Source organism: Muscardinus avellanarius, assembly GCF_963383645.1.
Source record: "Muscardinus avellanarius genome assembly, chromosome: 1".
Classification (NCBI taxonomy): Eukaryota; Metazoa; Chordata; class Mammalia; order Rodentia; family Gliridae; genus Muscardinus; species Muscardinus avellanarius.
Genome location: NC_137786.1, coordinates 98,655,222 through 98,673,511, shown reverse-complemented (window position 1 = coordinate 98,673,511; position 18,290 = coordinate 98,655,222). Strand labels below are relative to the sequence as shown.

The 18,290-nt window shown below is 40.8% G+C and overlaps 1 protein-coding gene across 1 annotated transcript in view; it reads left to right on the top strand.

Moving 5' to 3' along the window:
- EPB41L4A (erythrocyte membrane protein band 4.1 like 4A) overlaps nucleotides 1-18,290 on the top strand; it is a gene marked incomplete at both ends in the record, with an annotated part of 273,193 nt that overhangs the window by 113,550 nt on the left and 141,353 nt on the right. Inside the window, one exon of the mRNA XM_080711919.1 lies at nucleotides 8,684-8,788. Within this exon, the coding sequence (XP_080568045.1) occupies nucleotides 8,684-8,788 (105 nt within the window). The remainder of the gene's footprint in view (nucleotides 1-8,683; nucleotides 8,789-18,290) is intronic.

Here is an 18,290-nt window from a genome sequence, read left to right as displayed (position 1 = left end):
ATGAACTCCTACAGTTGTGGGATAGGAAGATGCTGCCCTGTGGTGGTACAGGTTTGTAATCCCAACTTTCCAGTGGCTGAGATAGGAGGGTCAAGGTTCACAGACAGCCTCAGCTACTTAGGTCATTTGCAACTCAGTGAGACCCTGTTTCAAAATAAAGAATGAAAAATAGGGCTGGGGTTATAACTCGGAGGTAGAATGCTCCTGGAATCCATCCCCAGTAACACACACACACACACACACACACACACACACACACACGTCTGTTAATATCCCTTTAGAGGTGTTTTTTCTTTTTGTCTCAGTGTGCCAACCCCTCCTTTCACTTTCCTATATGAATATGTATAGGCTCCTGGAATAAATCCCCAGGCTTCCTTTTTGGAGGAGAACACTGATTTGTAGATAATCTTACTTGCTGCCAAGTAAATAGTTTCTCTCCTTTTTGTTGTCTTCTGGTTGTACTCATTGGCTTTCTTCTCACCAAGAAGCAATCCTGTCATGTTCAGTTATAATAGTAATTTCAGAAAATACTGAGTCTGTTGGAAGTATATACCAGTGGAACAAATGCACACTTTTTAATTAACAATGAACAGGATAGCTTTGGATATAATAGGATCAATTAATCCATTTTTTTTTTTACTTTCATAAGTCTCATCAAGAAAAATGGAAATGTTCGTGGGAGTATTGCATCTCAATTGTTTATCGACCCTTAGTGTAGATTTCGGAAGTTCTTACTGGGTATAAATTTTTTAACTACATGGAAAGAAAGTGGTAATACTCAGCGCCTGCTTTCAGAATGTCTAAAAATTAGTAGGAAAGTTAAGAGAAGTATAAAATGGCCTTCATAAAGTTAGATTAAATCTCAGAGAGAGAGGAGGGGGGGATTTGGCCAGGCGTGGTAGCACACACTTGTAATCCCAGCATTCAGGAGGCTGAGACCAGAAGATGGGCAGATCGCCTCAGCTACTCAGTGAGGCCCTTTGCAACTTAGTGAGACCCAGTTTCAAAATAAAGAATAAATAATAGGGATGGGGGGGTGTAGCTCAGAGGTAGAATGCCCCTGGGTTCCATCCTCAGATAAGAAGAAGAAGAAGAAGAAGAAGAAGGAGGAGGAGGAGGAGGAGGAGGAGGAGGAGGAGGAGGAGGAGGGGAAGAAGAGGAAGAAGAAGAAGAAGAGGAAGAAGAAGAAGAAGAAGAAGAAGAAGAAGAAGAAGAAGAAGAAGAAGAAGAAGAAGAAGAAGAAATAATAATAAGGAACTTGGTAGGCTCAGAGGAAGGAGAGGCTGGGCTGAGGAGGAGAGGATGAGGACAGGCATTTTGCAGAAGGTGCCTTTGGACTGGCTACAGATAATGGAGTTTTGACATGACAGAGAGTAGGGTAGTTACTCCATATGAAGGGACCACAGTACCATCAGGCCCAAACCCAGGGAAACTTCAGGAACTGAGAAATGGGAAGAATTCCTTTCCTCATTCTCCCAGAAGCCTTGTTGGGGGGGGGGGAGGGGGCTGTTATCCAAGACAAAGTTTTAATTTATTCCTCTATTTCAGAAAATTCTTGGGCATGTTACTTAGTGCTTCCATTATAATTATATCTAGAAATGGTAAAAACAACAACAACAACAACAACAAAGAAACACCAGATGGTGCTAAATAGAGTCATGTGTATGTCTTTCTTTTGCTAAAGACTGAAAGAGGTGAAGTTATGAATTGATTTTTGCTTATGTTTCTCATGAGTTTCACCATCTGAGCTAGCAACGAAGCCCTTGTCTCAGCATGTTAGGGGATGGGAATATAGCCTCCACAGTGGTATATGATGGCCTGTAATAGTTCTGCCTGTTCAAGGGGATCAGGAAAAATCCAGATTAAAAAGTCCTGAGGTAACTTTTTGGGAAGGGGGAGGATGTGTTAATGTGGTCAGTACATTGACAGTTACCACCATACTCTGATCCAGTTTCTTTATGCAGTACTTAAAACTTCTTGGTGCATGAACCAGTCCACAAAATGACTGCCCCTCCTCCTAAGCCAAACAAGGTGATGATGAAATTTCCACTGGGGATGGGGTCCAGGGGCCTTCTATCTCTGAGCTATACCCCCAGCTCTATTTATATTTTATTTGGAAACAAGGTCTCACTCAGTTGCTGTGAGAGCTTCACTAAGTAGCCGAGGCTGGTTTTGAACCTGCTAAGTCCTCCTGTTTTAGCCTCCCAAGTACTGGGATTACAAGCGTGTGTCACCACGTCTGGCTTCTGTTTCAACTTTTATTTGGAAACAGGGTCTTACTGAGTTGCAGAGGGCCTTGATAAATTGCTGAGGCTGGCCATGAACCTATGATCCACCTATCCTAGCCTCCCAAGTACTGAGATTACAAGCATGCAGCACCATGCCCAGCTTCCTCTCCTCCTCTCCTCTCCTCTCCTCTCCTCTCCTCTCCTCTCCTCTCCTCTCCTCTCCTCTCCTCTCCTCCCCTCCCCTCCCCTCTCCTCTCCTCTCCTCCCCTCCCCTCCCCTCTCCTCTCCTCCCCTCCCCTCTCCTCTCCTCTCCTCCCCTCCCCTCCCCTCTCCTCTCCTCTCCTCTTTTCTCCTCTTTTCTCCTTTTTTCTCCTCTCCTTTGGTATTGGGGGTTGAATTCAGGGTCATTCTACCTCCAAACTATACTCCCATCCATTTTTAAAATTTTGAAACAGGGTCTCACTAGGTTGGGGATGTTCTCGAACCTATGATCCTCTGGAACTCCAAGAGGCCAGTAAGCCCGCCCCCCCCCCCCCGCACCCGTTACAGATCTTGGTATTACATCCTGAATGCATTTTCATCTCCCCTGGTGTTTATTAGAATACTTTCCTGTATTCTAGAAAGTAATGATTTGCTGGCTTATAATACACATTTAAACTTTTTTGGGTGCATAAGGTCGTATGTGTCTTTCATAATATCTTTGATGGTACTTACTTGTTCTTTCTTCTAGTACTAAATCCTGAAACTGGCCCAATATAATTTAGTTTCTACTTTGACTTTCATATTAGTACTCTAGCTATTCTTTTTTTATTTTCTTTTACATTTTATTTCATTTTATTTTTATGTAGAACATATTGAAAATGGCATATATTCAACAGTACTCTAGCAATTCTTAATTTCTTTTTTTATTTTTCTTCAGTACTAGGGACTGAACCCAGGGGCATTCTACCTCCAAGCTACACCCCCAGCCCTATTTTTTATTCTTTATTTTGAAACAGGTTTTCACTAAGCAGCTGAGGTTGCTACAAACCTGCCATCCTCCTGCCTCAGCCTCCCAAATACTGGGATTACAGGTGTACGCCACCATACCCCGCCTTAATTTCTCTATTCAAAGATGATTTCTTTTCTTTCCTTCTTTTTCTTTTTCTTTCTTTCTTTCTTCTTCTTCTTCTTCTTCTTCTTCTTCTTCTTCTTCTTCTTCTTCTTCTTCTTCTTCTTCTTCTTCTTTTTGGTACTGGGTGTGTAACCCAGAGGCTTTCTACCTCTGGGCTATACTCCCAGACCTATTTTATATTTTATTTGGAAACAGGGTCTCACTAAGTTGCTGAGAGCCTCACTAAGTAGCTGAGGCTGGCTTTGAACCTGCGCGATCCTCCTGTCTCAGCCTCCCAAGCGCGGGGATTACAAGCGTGCGCCACCATGCCCGGCTTCAAAGACGATTCCTATGGACATGAAGGCTTTCTAACCAAACTGCAAAAATATTGACCCACAGAAATCTCTATGAAGGACATGAAATTATCTATAAGAGGAGGAAGCATAGCAATGTGCTGTGAACTGGGGGAAGAGTTATTGGAAGCGATGAGTTGGGGCAGCATTGCTAGAAATGGGAGCTGGTGATGTATACCTGGCCCCAGTAGCAAATTCTCTACTGACACCCCAGCTTTCTGAGGTTTGTCATATTACGGTATGACGGATGAGAAGCTAAGAGGTTTTCAAGAGCATTTGTTTAAAGTGGTGACAGAAATACAGCATTTCTGATGCTTGCTTGGCCCAGCTCCCAGTGCATGTGTAGACAACACCCGTGCTGCCTAGACTACTGCGGAGGGGATCAGGAAACGTCGTGTTTTTCTTAGGTCAGCACTAGATTCCTTGCATAATGCTGAATGCTTCCCTTGTGGCTTCTCCATAGAGGATAACAAGATGACACGAAAGGATGTATTTGTTAAGTAGTTTCAGTATGAAGAGTCTGTAAAAATGTAAAATTTGTCACAAAAGATTGACAGACTATATTTTGGTATTTTGGGAATGATAGTTTTGGAAAATGATGATTTCTTTCCATGCATGAAAAGTTTGCTGTTCCTGTATACTTTCTAAATTATTGAGCTAATTTAATAAGCTTGTCTTTGTGGATGTTCTTCATGACTACAGTATTAGGTTCTTATGCTTCATATGTAGTGTAAGTATGAAAAATCCCTACTATTTCTAATGGACAGAGAAACATAAAAATAGTTTTCATTAAGAAAAACTAAAAAGTAGGGCTGGGGATGTAGCTCAGATGTATAGTGCCCCTGGGTTCCATCCCCAGTACTGGGAAAAAAAAAAAAAATAGGGCTGGGGATGTAGCTTTGGAAGTAGAATCCCCTCTGGGTTCAATCCCCAGTACTGGAAAACAAACAACAACAACAACAAAAAAAAAACCTTTAAAAATGTAATCTATAGCTGTGCCTGGTGGTGTACTCTTGTAATCACAGCATTTGAGAGACTAAGACAAGAGGATCGTGGTTTACGGACAGCCTCAGTTACTTAGTGAGGCCCTTTGCAACTCAGTGAGACCCTGTTTCAAAATAAAGAATAAAAAATAGGGCTGAGTGTGTAGCTCACAGGTAGAATGCTCCTGGGTTCCATCCCCAGTACTGGGGGGAAAAAAAAGTAATGCATAGGTGAAAAGACAAAAATCATAACCATCTCAGATTTCCAAAAAGTTGATAGAATTATCATCCTTTTTTTCCGGTACTGGGATGGAACCCAGGAGCATTGTACCTCTGAACCACAACCCCAGCCCTATTTTTTTAGTCCTTTTTTTTAAAAAAAATTGAAACAGAGTCTCACTAGTTGCAAAGGGCCTTGCTAAGTAGCTGAGGCTGTTGTCTAACCAAGATCCTTCTGTCTCAGCCTCCCAAATGCTATCATCCATTCTTGATTTACAACTAAATCAAAGCTGGGTGTGGGGGCACAGGCTTGTAATCCTAGCATTTGGAAGGTTGAGACAGGAGGATTCCGGTTTGTGGCCAGCCTCAGCTACTACTTAGTGAGGCCCTCCGCAATTCAGTGAGACCCTGTTTTAAAATAAAGAATAAAACATAGGGCTGGGGGTGTAGCTTGGAGGTAGAATGCCCCTGGGTTCCATCTCCAGTACTGAAAAAAAAAAATCAAATCAAAAAGCCCCCAAAAAGTAGAACAGGAAGGATCTTCTATTTGAAAGCATATATGGGCCATGGAAAAGCAATTTTACTTAGTAAATAAAACTTTAGAACCTGTTCTCAAAACTACCAGTGATCCTTCAACTCAACTAATGAAATAGGAAAAGAGAAATAATATGGGAAGGCATTTGGAGAAGGAAGAACTAGATAGAGCTCTTATTATTTGTAGAAAATGTGATTATGTATAAAGACTTCATACATATTTTAACCAATAAGAGTTTAGAAAGATGGCTGGGATTAAGACTAATGTCAAAAAACTAGTTGCTTTTCAGTATATTAGTAATAGCCAGTTGGAAAGTGTAACAACAATAAAACCGTAAAGCATCTCAGAATTAGCTGTATTGTTAGCTGCGTAACAAATGGCCACATGCCCCTTGCCTTAAACACCCCAAGTACCATCTCATAATCTGTAGGTCAGAAGCCCAGGCTGCCACGGTGGGTTCTTGGCTCAGGATTCTATCAAGGCTGCAATCAGCGTGCTGGTCTCTTATTTGAAGACTCTGGGAAGAATCTGCTTCCAGCCTCTTTCAGGTTGTTGTGATTTGGGGATTGTGAGATTGAGTTTCCCTTTATCTCTGCCTGGCAGCTGAGGCTCCTCACCCCTCCTCCTTGAGGGTTCACTCTGCTTCTCAGACACCCACCTCTGTCTTTTAAGTAGCAAGGACAGGTGGAGTCCTTCTCAAACTTTGACTATCCTTGACTTTTGTTCTGCCTTCCCTTTCTGCTGCTGAAAGTGCCTCAAATTTCTGGAGTGCCCGCGATTGGATTAGGCTCACTCTGACCATCTCAGTCAAGGTGCCATGTAATATAATGCAGTCACTAAAGTGGTATCTCCTCATATTCATGGCTTCCAGAGGTTGGGGCAGGACATATTTGGTGGGAGAAGGCATTCTGTAAATTTTGCCTGCCACAAAGCCCAAGAAGAATTTTCTAAAGACCTTCATGAAAACAGAAAGTATAAAATTTCCTTGAAGCATATAAAAGAAAACCATATAGCTCTTACTTGGTAAATATTGTAACATTCCCCCCTCTACCCGTCATCCACTTCTCTCAATTCAATTTCATCCCAAATTCTCAACAGAATTGGGAGGCTGATTTCTAAAAACTGGCAAAGACAATTTGAAAACGAACAATAGATGGCAAACAAATTATATTAAGCAAAAATCATTAAAATATTGAGGGCATTGCTCCTGGAAAGATCTATTAATAGAGCTGGGAAGTTAGTAGATAGTAAAGTTGTTTGAAATGCAGCAAAAATGATGGCCTTTTTAGTAAACCTTGAGATAGTTATCTCTTCACTCAGAAACAAAGTTAGGTTCATATCCCAAGAACAGAAATAATTTCCAGTTAAAGAATTAAATACACTAAGTAAACTTGTGCCAGTATTAGGGGCACCAGGAGAATTTGCTCATAAGCTTTGGAATGCAATTGGCCACTGGTAAGTACATGGAAGAGTGCTTACATTTATTAGAGTCGGGAAAATGTAGATAAAACAGTTCTCTTCTGCCCCTTTTTTCTTCAATCAAATTGGAAGACATTTGCTTAATTCCAATTGTTGGCGAGAGGAAAAAGAAACGTATTCTCATTGAATGAATTGCAGTGGTCTTCCTGGCAGTGCCCATTGTGATTAAAAAAAGATGTATTCTTCAAATGAGTGATTTCACTTCCAGAATTTTACCCCAGGGAAATACATAGGTGCATGAGCACCAAGGGGCATTTACTAAAGGTAGCATTGTTATATAGCAGAAATGTCCAACAACCTACAGGTCCATCTTGGAAGGGTTTTTGTTTGTTTGTTTGTTTGGTGGTGGTACTGGGGATGGAAACCAGGGCTGTTTTACCTCTGAGCTACACCCCCAGCCCTATTTTATTTTATATTTTTGGTACTAGGGATTGAACCCAGAGTCATTCTACCTCTGAGCTATACCCCCAGCCCTCTTTTATATTTATTTGGAAACAGGGTCTCTCTAGGTTGGTGAGAGTTTCACTACTTGCTGAGGCTGTCCTTGAACCTGCAATCCTCCTGTATCAGCCTCCCAAGTATAGAGATTACAAGCGTGTGTCACCATGCCTGGCTATTCTTTATATTTTGAAACAGGGTCTTACTAAATTGTTGCGGCTGGCCTCAAACCTGCAATCCTGCTGTCTTTAGTCTCCTGAGCACTGGGGTTATAAGCACGCACCACTGTGCCTGGCTCTTCTAATTGCTTAATGGATTTTAAAAGGGACCAATTAAAATGTAACACAGTTTAGAGAGACACAAAATGCCTATTGAGATTACCTTATAATATGCCTTTGATTACCTTATAATATGCATGTAATGGTGATCCTTTGAGGGAAGATGTAGTTGAACCAGAGTCCTGTCTTATCGTCATGAGGCATGCCTTGGGTTCTTCTGTTCCCTGGTATACCTGCCAGTGATGGGGCTAGAGAAAGGGAAGTCCAACTGAGTCTACAGCTGTGCCATCGCGAAGTATTATTTTCAAGATCATTGTGGTTTAAGGAGTGATACTTGCTGATTAATTGTTTCTTATATATGTGAGTAATTATTTAATATATCAGATGATAATCTTTTTTGGTTTTTGGTGCTGGGTTGTAAAGCCAGGGCCTTTCATATGCGAGTCTTAAAGAATCTTCCTATGCAGGAGGGGAGAGATGTCAGCATGTAAAAAGCAGACAAAATACATGTTTACTTTATGTCTGTGCTTATGTGAGAGATCAAGTCAGACATCTTTGCAAGGGTTTCCTAGAACATTAACTTAAACAGCTTTAATCTGTGGGCTTATTATTTGAGGTTTGAAAATAAAAGTTTTGGGGCTATTGTTATTTTAATTTTATGTATCTTCTATGTTACATACTTGCAAGAGAAATGATGTGTGTGAGAACTGCTTTATAAATTTAAAAAATTATAGGATTTTTAGCTAAAGTGTTCTTTGATGGATTTATTAGATATTATATATGTAAAAGATTATTATTATTTAAAGAAGATTGTTGCCCAGATAATTTATAATATCATAAGAAAAGAAACTTATATTAACTTAATACTCTCTACAATTTAAGAATTATTTTCTAAAGCAATTTCTTTAATATTACTTAAAATCACACTTGTCTTTGTAACTGAGGTAACCTAAGGAGGATTTTGTGGTCTAATGAAAATGCTTTTAGTACAACAAAAGATGAAGACCATAATTGTGTCTCACTGAGACCCAAGCGAGATACCTTGTGAAAAAAATAAACTATAAATTATTTTTGCAGAAGTCAACAAAAGGTTCCATTGTCCTTGACCATGTATTTCGCCACATAAACCTCGTGGAGATAGATTACTTTGGGCTGCGTTACTGTGACAGAAGCCATCAGACAGTGAGTACAATGATTTTATATTAAATTTTTCCTGGTTATACCTTTCACTCTCTCTGGCCTTTCTGGATGTGGTTCTAGGTGATTAGATTATTTGTAACTGAAGATGACTTTGAAAATCTCAGGCATGTTTTCCCTTGGTAATTTCTTTGCATTGTGGTCTCTTGTGCCCTAAGTCTGTAGAGTTGCTAGGCTCCTAGTTTCTTTGTGTGCAGTTCTCTTTGCAGATGGCTTATGTGGCTTCCATTTTTACAGCTTATTATAATGAATGCTTTTCATTTGTGTGGTTAGGAGGATTGAATAAATCATCTAACATGAGTTGGGAGGAAAGCGGCTAGGGATAGAACCCAGGGATGTTCAATTTCTAAGCTATACCTCCTGCCTGATTTAACTTTTGAAACAGGATCTCACTAAGTTGCTGAGGCTGGCCTCAAACGATAGCCTCCCTAATACTGAGATTACAGGTGTACACCATCACACCCAGCTGTGGCTAGTCTCTTGAAGAGATACATGTTATTGCCTTTTAATTTTATTTTTTGGTGTTGGGGGTTGAGCCCTGGGACATTCTCATCTGGGCTACACCCTTAGCCATATTTTAAATTTTGAAACAGGGTCTCACTAAGTTGGGGAGGGCCTCACTAAGTTGCTGAGCTTGGCTGCCATGTTTCTGCCTTTTAAGAAAGAAAATGGTTAAAGCTGGGCGTGGTGGCCCAGGCCTATAATCCTAGTACTTGGGGGCCTGAGACATGAAGATCACAGGATAGAGTACAGCCTCAGCAAGTAGTGAGACTGATTCTCACCAACCTAGTGAGAATGTTTCAAAATAAAAATAAATTAGGGCAGGGGGTGTAGCTCAGAAGTAGAATGCTCCTGAGTTCCATTTCCAGTACCACAAAAGAAAAAAAAAAGAAAGGAAATGATTAAAGAGAAGAAATACATACAGTGTAAAAAAAAAAAAAAAAAAAAGGCCTATGTTTTGAAAGTGTTTCGAGCCAGCAGGGCTTTTCTTTCATAAGCGCGATAGAGTAAGGGTCGTGCGAGCTGTCTGGCTTTGGTTCTGATGTCAGAGTTAACTTGGAAAATCTTCCTGTCTCAGTGGAGGCTAGATTTGGAAATTGGCCACACTGGACAGATGTTGGAGGTGTGGGGATTTTGAAGGATTAAATCATTAGTGTGACTTTTGATTTCATCCAGGAAGGTCTTAAGCTGAGATAGACAGCCTTATTATGCAAGATGCTCATATACTTACCTTAAAAACATCCCATTCGACTTGTCTTTTATTTTTTATCCTGTGCAACTGTTGTTGAAAGCGTATTCCTCCCCTTCCTTCATCAGTTAGTTCTCCTAGTCTCCACTGGGCTATTTGGGATGCATTCAAAGAGAAACATGATTTTCTGAGTGGTGTCTGCATGGCTCCAGGAATGTGAGAGGGTGAGAATAGGCAGGCAAATGTTGTGCTGTTGATGGTGCTACCTGTGATTTCTCCTGAGCTGGTTCCATAACTTAATTCTGCATCCCAGGTGGCTTTCACAAAATTCGGCCTATTGGATAGATTTCCATAGAAAGAAATAGCTCTCTAAAGGCAAGTGGTCATTGATACGCACATCAAAGAAAGAGAACGGACATACTCAGGAGTTCACTGACTTCCCCACACAGGCCAGTCACAAGTCACTATAGCAGAACTGTAAATGATACTGAAAGATTAAATTCAAACCTATAGAGGTTCCTTCATTTATATCCATATTTTATAAACTAGAGTTTTCCTAGAAAAGAAAAATACAGTTTCCTGATCTTATCCAGTTTTTCAGACCTTGCCTGGAAAGATTGAATGTTTTGCTAAAATTATATAGACTATATATATATATATATATATATATCCCTTTTCCTTTTTCCTTCTCCCTCTTTTTCTTTCTTTTTTGTAATGAAAAGTGAAACGCTAGAGAATTGAAAACAGTGGTTATTACTATTATAAGAGAATTAATAGTATTAATAGTTCTTTGAAATTTTTTGCAGCATTTATATTAATTATCCCAATTTTTAGCTGGGCATGGTGGAGAATTTCTGTAATACTGGTACTTGGTATTCTGAGACAGGAAAACAATATATTTGATGCCAGTGCATTGTAACTTAGTAAAAACCTGCTTTAAAATGAAAAAAGTAAAAAGAGCTGGAGTGTAACTCATAGATAGAACTCCCCTGGGTTCAATCCCCAATACCTGTCCCCTCCCAACATGACCAATTTTATTTTTTCTGTTAATTTTACTTCTCAGGGTTTTGTTTTGTTTTTGTGGTACTGGGGATTGAACCCACGGGATTTCTACCTCTGAGTCACACCCCCAGCCCTATTTTATTTTTATTTTGAAACAGTATCTCACTAGGTTGATGAGAGTTTCACTGCTTGCTGAGGCTGTCCTCAGACCTGTGATATCCTCCTGTTTTGGCCTCCCAAGAACTAGGATTACAGGTGTGTACCACCATATCTAGCTACTTATCAATTTTGATATCTGTGGTAGAGTTTCTAATACAGGTCTTAGGAAAAAATAAAATTATATATTTAAAAAAATTCTCAAGTTATATTTTTGATGTGGTAAGAATACTAGGTATATAAATGACATGAAAGAAGTACTTTTGCCTTCTGAATTTGTGTTATTTTATTGTGCACTCAGATAAAATAGAGATGATTTATAAACACTGTTTAGTCTTTGAATGTTCGAATATATTGTGTTTGTCTTATAGTTCCTTTTAATTTAAAAAGGCTTAGCAAATGCGGTCATGAAGTTTTGTACTATTCATTTATTAGTAGGAGCAGCCTCTTAGAGTTACTTAAGGCAAATTATGTTGTAAAGAATAACTCTGTTAGAATAGCAAAGAATAGAGTAAAAATAGTTGTCTAAACAAGTAATGGTTTTCATGAATGTTGCCTAAATTACTGTCCATTAGATTAGATTTAATATATTGCTTTGCTTTTCTTGCACCCAAAAGTTTACTCTTAGTGGGGATGGCTGTTTAATAATTTCCAGTACACTGAGATTAACAAAGAAAAGACTTTGAGGCTATAAGAAAGATTACTTAGGTCAACTCTGGGGAATCTAAAGGAAAGAGAGTGAGGGATCTGTGGATCAAAAGGAAGAAAGATAATTTGGAATGGGAGATTGCTCACACCAGTAGAAAGCCCTATATTCTTCCTCCTCTCCCTCTCCCACCAGTAGCAATGTAACCTGGAGTCATGTGGGGTCTCTGGCTCAGATTGGGAATGAGTGTCATCATAAGTGTTCTTATAAGTAAAGAGGGAAGCGGGAAGCTGGAGAGCCAGAGGCAGATGTAACATGGGAGTGGAGGTTGGAGTGGTGCTCTTACTGGAAGGGGGCCTGGGGCCAAGGAATGCAAACAGCCTCTAGAAGAAGCTGGATGAGGTAAGGAAATGGATTCTCCTTTAGAGGAAAGCGGCCTTGCTTATATTTTGATTTTTAACTTGGTGAGTTTTTTTTGGACTTTTGACCTTCAAATCATAAGTTTCCGTTGTTGTAAGCCACCAAGCTGATGTGAATTTGTTATATCAGGAGAAGGAAACTAACACTCACGCGTATGGGGTGGGGATTTTATTCTTGCTTGATCAGGGGGAATATAAGGCTTTATGGTTTGGGTTCTTCACATTAGACATAAAGCGGAAACACTGCGACTCTCCCTGGGTAATAATGCCCGCATTCCCTGATGCAGATGACCAGATTGTGAGTAGAGCTGCATGTTTCCCCAGGTGCATACGAGTGAGCAGTATTAGTGGCTGCTTCAAAATATTTCCATTCCTCTTTATGTGAAAGGGATGGTGAGATCGGTTAATAGTAGAGAATTTAAATTGCAGTACTGACTTCTTCACTTCAAATAATTGGTGAATTTGAGGTTAGTCTGAGGCTGGAGGGAACTTGAGCCACGTTGGGGTTTTAAGACCTGATTATAAATGGAGTGATACGGTGGAGCCGGCGGCTGCCTTTGAAGTCATAAGATAGTTGTGAGTCCTGTGTCTACTTCTAATGGATGGTCAAGTCACTTAATTTTCATGAATCTTGATATCTGTCTTTTTATTACTCTTAATGAAATGCCTGAAACTGTGCCATGAATAAGAGAAGAGTTCATTTACTCGCAGGTTTGGAGTTGAAGGACACGGTGCCGGCGTTGGCTCAGCTCTGGTGAGGGGCTCATTGCAGACGGCATTACAGTGGCAGCAGAGCGCACAAGAGGGAGCGAGCACGTGGGGAGACGTGCAGAGAGCACAGGCTGGCTTTTTTATAACAGCCCTCTTGAGAGAACTAACCAGGCTTCTGTGAGAACTGCATCCATTCTCTCTGAGGGCAGCACCAGCACTGATCCTACTTAAAAGCCCTACAGGACCGGACCCCCCAGCACCACCACACTTCCAGTAAGAGCACCACTCCAACCTCCACTCCCATGTTACATCTGCCTCTGGCTCTCCAGCTTCCCGCTTCCCTCTTTACTTATAAGAACACTTATGATGACGCTCATTCCCAATCTGAGCCAGAGACCCCACGTGACTCCAGGTTACAGTACATTGCTACTGGTAGGAGAGGGAGAGGAGGAAGAATATAGGGCTTTCTACTGGTGTGAGCAATCTCCCATTTCTAATGACCATCCATTAGAAGTGGACACATGAACCCTCTGGGGCCACAGTTAAGCCACCTCCAAACCACAGCAATATCTTTATCTGTAAACTGAGAATAAAATGTCAGGGTTTTTTTTTTTGTGTGTGTATGTGTGTATGTGGGTGGGGGTGGGGGGTTACTGGGGATGGAACCCAGGGGCATTCTACCTCTGAGCTACACTCCTGGCCTTATTTTTTTATCTTTTTATTTTTATTTTTTATTTATTTTTGCGGGTCTGGGAATGGAACCCAGGGGCATTCAACCTCTGAGCTACACCCCCTGCCCTATTTTTTATTCTTTATTTGAAGCCGGGTCTCACTGAGTTGCAGAGGGCCTCACTAAGTAGCTGAGGCTGTCCGCGAACCGTGATCCTCTGGTCTCAGCCTCCCAAATGCTGGGATTACAAGTGTGCACCACCACGCTGGCTTTTTATTTTTGAAACAGGGTCTCACTGAGTTGTGGAAGGCCTTGCTAAGTAGCTGCGGCTGTCTGTCAACTGCAATCCTCTGGTCTCAGCCTCCCAAATGCTGGTTGCGCCACCATGACCAGCTAAAAGTAGAATGGGGGTGATGTGTGCATGTATGTCTCTACCATCTTTTATCCCATTAAGATGTATGACTATAATGCATCAATAAAAACTTTTTAAAAAGTAGAATAGGGAGAAGAAGGAAAGTCTAGAGCAGAGAAGAGAGAAAGTCAAATAAGCTCTAGAATCATGAATTTGATGATATTAGAGTAATTCTAAGAATACATATGATATCCTAATACTACTTTCTGGTTTTAATAGTAGTTTTAAGCTGGGCATGGGCATGGTATAATGCTATAATCCCAGTACTTGAGAGGCTGAGACAGGAGGGTCACAGGTTCGAAACCAGCCTTTGCAATTTAGTGAGGCCCTGTGCAACTCAGTAAGACCCTATTTCAAAATAAGAAAGAAAATAAGGTTGGAGTGTAACTTGGAGGTAGAAAGCCTCTGGGTTCAATCCCCAGTACCAAAAAAAAAAAAAAAAAAAAAAGTTATAATCGTGTCTTAACCTTAGCTCTAGAGGCTTCTTTACAAATTACTTGAAAGGCAGAAGTTATATACAATTGGAAGTTTTCTCAGAAGATGGAATTCAGAGTGGCTTTAAAAAAGAGGCTCCTGGATCTTCGTCCTTTGACTTCAAAAGTCAAAGAAGGAGGAAATCAGAAGGGGAGAGCACATAAAGATTGTATGCAAAGACAGGTGTGGTGGCCCACCTTGTAATCCCAGTGTTTGGGAGGCTGAGACAGGAGGATCACAGGTCAGCCACACAAAGCCCTCTGCAACTTAGTGAGATCCTGTTTCTAAATAAACAATAAAATGGGACTGGGATAGAGGCTGTCTTTGGGGTCAATCCTCAGTACCACCATCACACACAAGAAAGGTAGTATGTGTGTAAATATCCTCTTTTCCATGAACTCTTCTTTGGCTTCACCAAGACAATAAAAGCAACTAGAAAGAAACTTTTCACCTTATGGACGCCCCCTCCCCCAGCACACATAGTCGCTTCTTGACCATCCTTTCCTCTCCTGTACAATGGGAGAGTTCAGGGCCTCCGACTTCAATCCTATCACCTGCTTGCCCTTTCTTTTTGGTAGCTCTAACGTTCCCCGTCTTACCTCTCTGCCATCCGTGTTTGGGCCTGTTCAAGCCTTCCTCCTTAGAACCATCCTTACCCCACACAGTCTCTATATTGAGACCTATTATAAACACTTTGTATAAAGTCATTTGCCTCCATTTTCTTAGATCCTGTTCGTTCCTAAACTTCTCACAGTTCAGCTTGGCCTCACAGTGCAATGGAGACTGCCCCCACCCGCCATGTTGCCATCTGCTAAAACCTAGAGACCCCGCCAGCCCTTGTCTTGCTTGACCTCTCTGTTGCACAGGCACTGTTGATGTATGCTTCCTAATTTTGTTCTTATACTATGTTCTTCTCTTTTCCATTTGCTCCTCATTATTCCTACTCAGTCTGAGTGTGTGTGTGTGTGTGTGTGTGTGTGTGTGTGTGTGTGTGTGTAACTGGGGATTGAACCCAGAGACATTCTACCTCCAAGATACACCGCAGACATTATTTTGAAAAATAACTTTTTTTTTTTTTTTGCATGGTACTGAGGGTGGAACCCAGGGACTTTTCTACCTCCAGGCTATACTCCCAGACCTATTTTATATTTTATTTGAAAACAGGGTCTCACCAAGTTGCTGAGAGCCTCACTAAGTAGCTGAGGCTGGCTTCGAACCTGTGCAATCCTCCTGTCTCAGCTTCCCAAGCGCAGGGATTACAAGCGTGCGCCACCACACCCAGCTAAAACTTTTGTTTTTGAAACAGGGTCTTGCTAGGTTGCTCGTGTCTCATTACTTACAGAGGCTGTCCTTGAACCTTTGAGGCTGTCCTTGAACCTTTGATCTTTCTGTCTCAGCCTTGTGAGTACTCAGATTTTGGGCGTGCACCACCACGCCAGGCTCTACTCAGTTCTTCATGATCACTTTCCTCTTTTTGTTTCACCAAATGTTGCAGTTCATCAGGATCTTATCCTTGATGGTCATATATATGTTTTAGCTCTACACAGGTTCACATATTTAATTCCACCTGTTTTGGTACTATTTGTCTCTGAAACAATTTCTTTTAAAATATAAATTAAACTGCTTATATATTTATATTCTCTTCACCTCCCCCAAATGCACTGAGTGCTAACTAATGATTCTCATACACTGAGTGCCCGCAGCAGGCAAGCAGGGCCCTGTGCTTGGCCACCATCTTGCTGTTCTTCCTTGCATCCTAGTGTTTTCAGTGGGTGAATTCACTCTCTGTGGTTGAATGTTCTGACAGACACCATAATGACTGGTAAACTGTGTGTAAATGATAATGTGAGTCCTGTTGCAAAGAAGGAAAGGAAGATGGTCCTGCTGGATTATGACAAATTGAAACTTTCCCTGCCTAGCCTGTCTTTAAGCCCCTGCTAGAAGAATAGAGGGCAAAGATCGTGAAGAAGCCCCAGGTCTTCTCGGGTGGCCCTTTGGCTTTAAGAAGAGCATTGTAAGCAGCGCAGCAGGACTGATGACAGCACGTGAAGGGCACCTGGGAGGACCAGGGAAGCACTGAGGCTGGTGGGTTTGCTGAGTCCAGGCCTGATAGGGAGGCAGAGCATCTTCATAGGGACCCACGGCCCTGGAGCTCTCATTTCCCTCTGGATAGACGCAACACTCTTCCTTTATACTCTCGTCTGCTCCATGGTTTCAATGACCGTAAACACTAGTGATCCTCTGAATCCCTATCTCCAACCCAGATATCTCAATAGGTATTGTACTGTGTACAGAACACAGACTGTCTGCATTCAGATAGCAACCTACTACATAGGAGAGATAGGTGGCATTGGGTGAGTCTCCATAAATTCTCTGTGTCTGTTTCCCCATTTATAAAGACAGTAACAGAGTACCAACCTAGAGGGAAGGAGGGAAAATTGAAGGAATCTGTATAAATGCCCAGATAAGTGCTTGAAACCCAGTGGTCAATGTAATGTGTTGACTCTTTCCAGTTCATGGCTTGGCTGTCCCTCAGGTACCAGGAGGGTAGTGTCTTTAAAACAGAAGCCATCCTCTTCCCCTCCAAATGGGCTTTCTAAAAATGTTCCTGAAAGTAGTGATTTTTAATCACTTAATGAAAAGTCAGGTACCTGTGTATAATTTTAGGTCGAGATTAGAAGTTTTACTATAAGCTTTGGCAGCTGCAAATCTTTGGTTTATTATAAATACTAAAATTGTAAAAGCTATAACATTACTCTTAAATGCACCCAGTCAATTTGTATATCATAGCTATTTGGTATTTCATCATCTTTTAAAAAGGACACATGAAGCTGAGCATGGCGAGGCATTGCCTATAGTCCCAGTGCTTGGGAGGCTGAGAGGAGAATCGTGAGTTCAAGGCTAGCTCCAGCAACTTAGGGAGACCCTGTTTCAAAATAAAATGGGTTAAGGGTATAGTTCAGAGGTAGAACGCCCCTGGGCTCCATCTCCATGCTCGTGGGGAGTAGGGGAAAGAAGAATACATGAACAAGCTCTTCATTAAAAGTAAAAAAAATTTCCTTTGTTTCTTTTGTCTATAAACTTGTATTTTCTATTCCACTTTTCCCATAAAGTCTTCCCTAACATTTTCATTAATAAAATATATTATCCATAAAATATCATACATATAAATTGAAATTTTAGAAGTTTATTTCCTGAGACCTTAAGGCCTAATCATTGTTGAGCCTAAGAATAGTTATTCCATGTTTTTTTTTTTTTTTGCTGTACAGTTAATTAAAACAGAAAAATATTGTGCATTTTAATAATTACTAAATATAAAAGTAGCATTTATTGGAAATGCATTTTTAATGAAATGAATAGACCCTTTTCAATTAGTTGATATATCCTGGGATGATTATAACATTCCTGGAGTGAGATAGGGCTTATAATTTTAATGCTTATTTTTTATAAGCACTGAATAACCTTGTTTTCTTAAGTAGAAAAAGGAATTTTTTTTTTTTTTTTGTGTGTGTGTGTGTGTGGCACTGGGGATCGAAATCAGGGGCATTCTATCTCTGAGCTACACCCCCAGCCCTATACTTTATTCTTTATTTTGAAACAGGGTCTCACTAAGTTGCAGAGGGCCTCACTAAGTAGCTGAAGCTGGCTGCAAACCTGTAATCCTCCTGTCTCAGCCTCCCAAGTACTGCGATTACAAGCGTGTGCCACCACGCCCAGCTAGAAAAAGGAATTTCAATAAAGGAAGTTCACAATTACTTGAACTCCTGTGTCATATGTTAAAATGATCTGTTATCTAATATTATTTTTA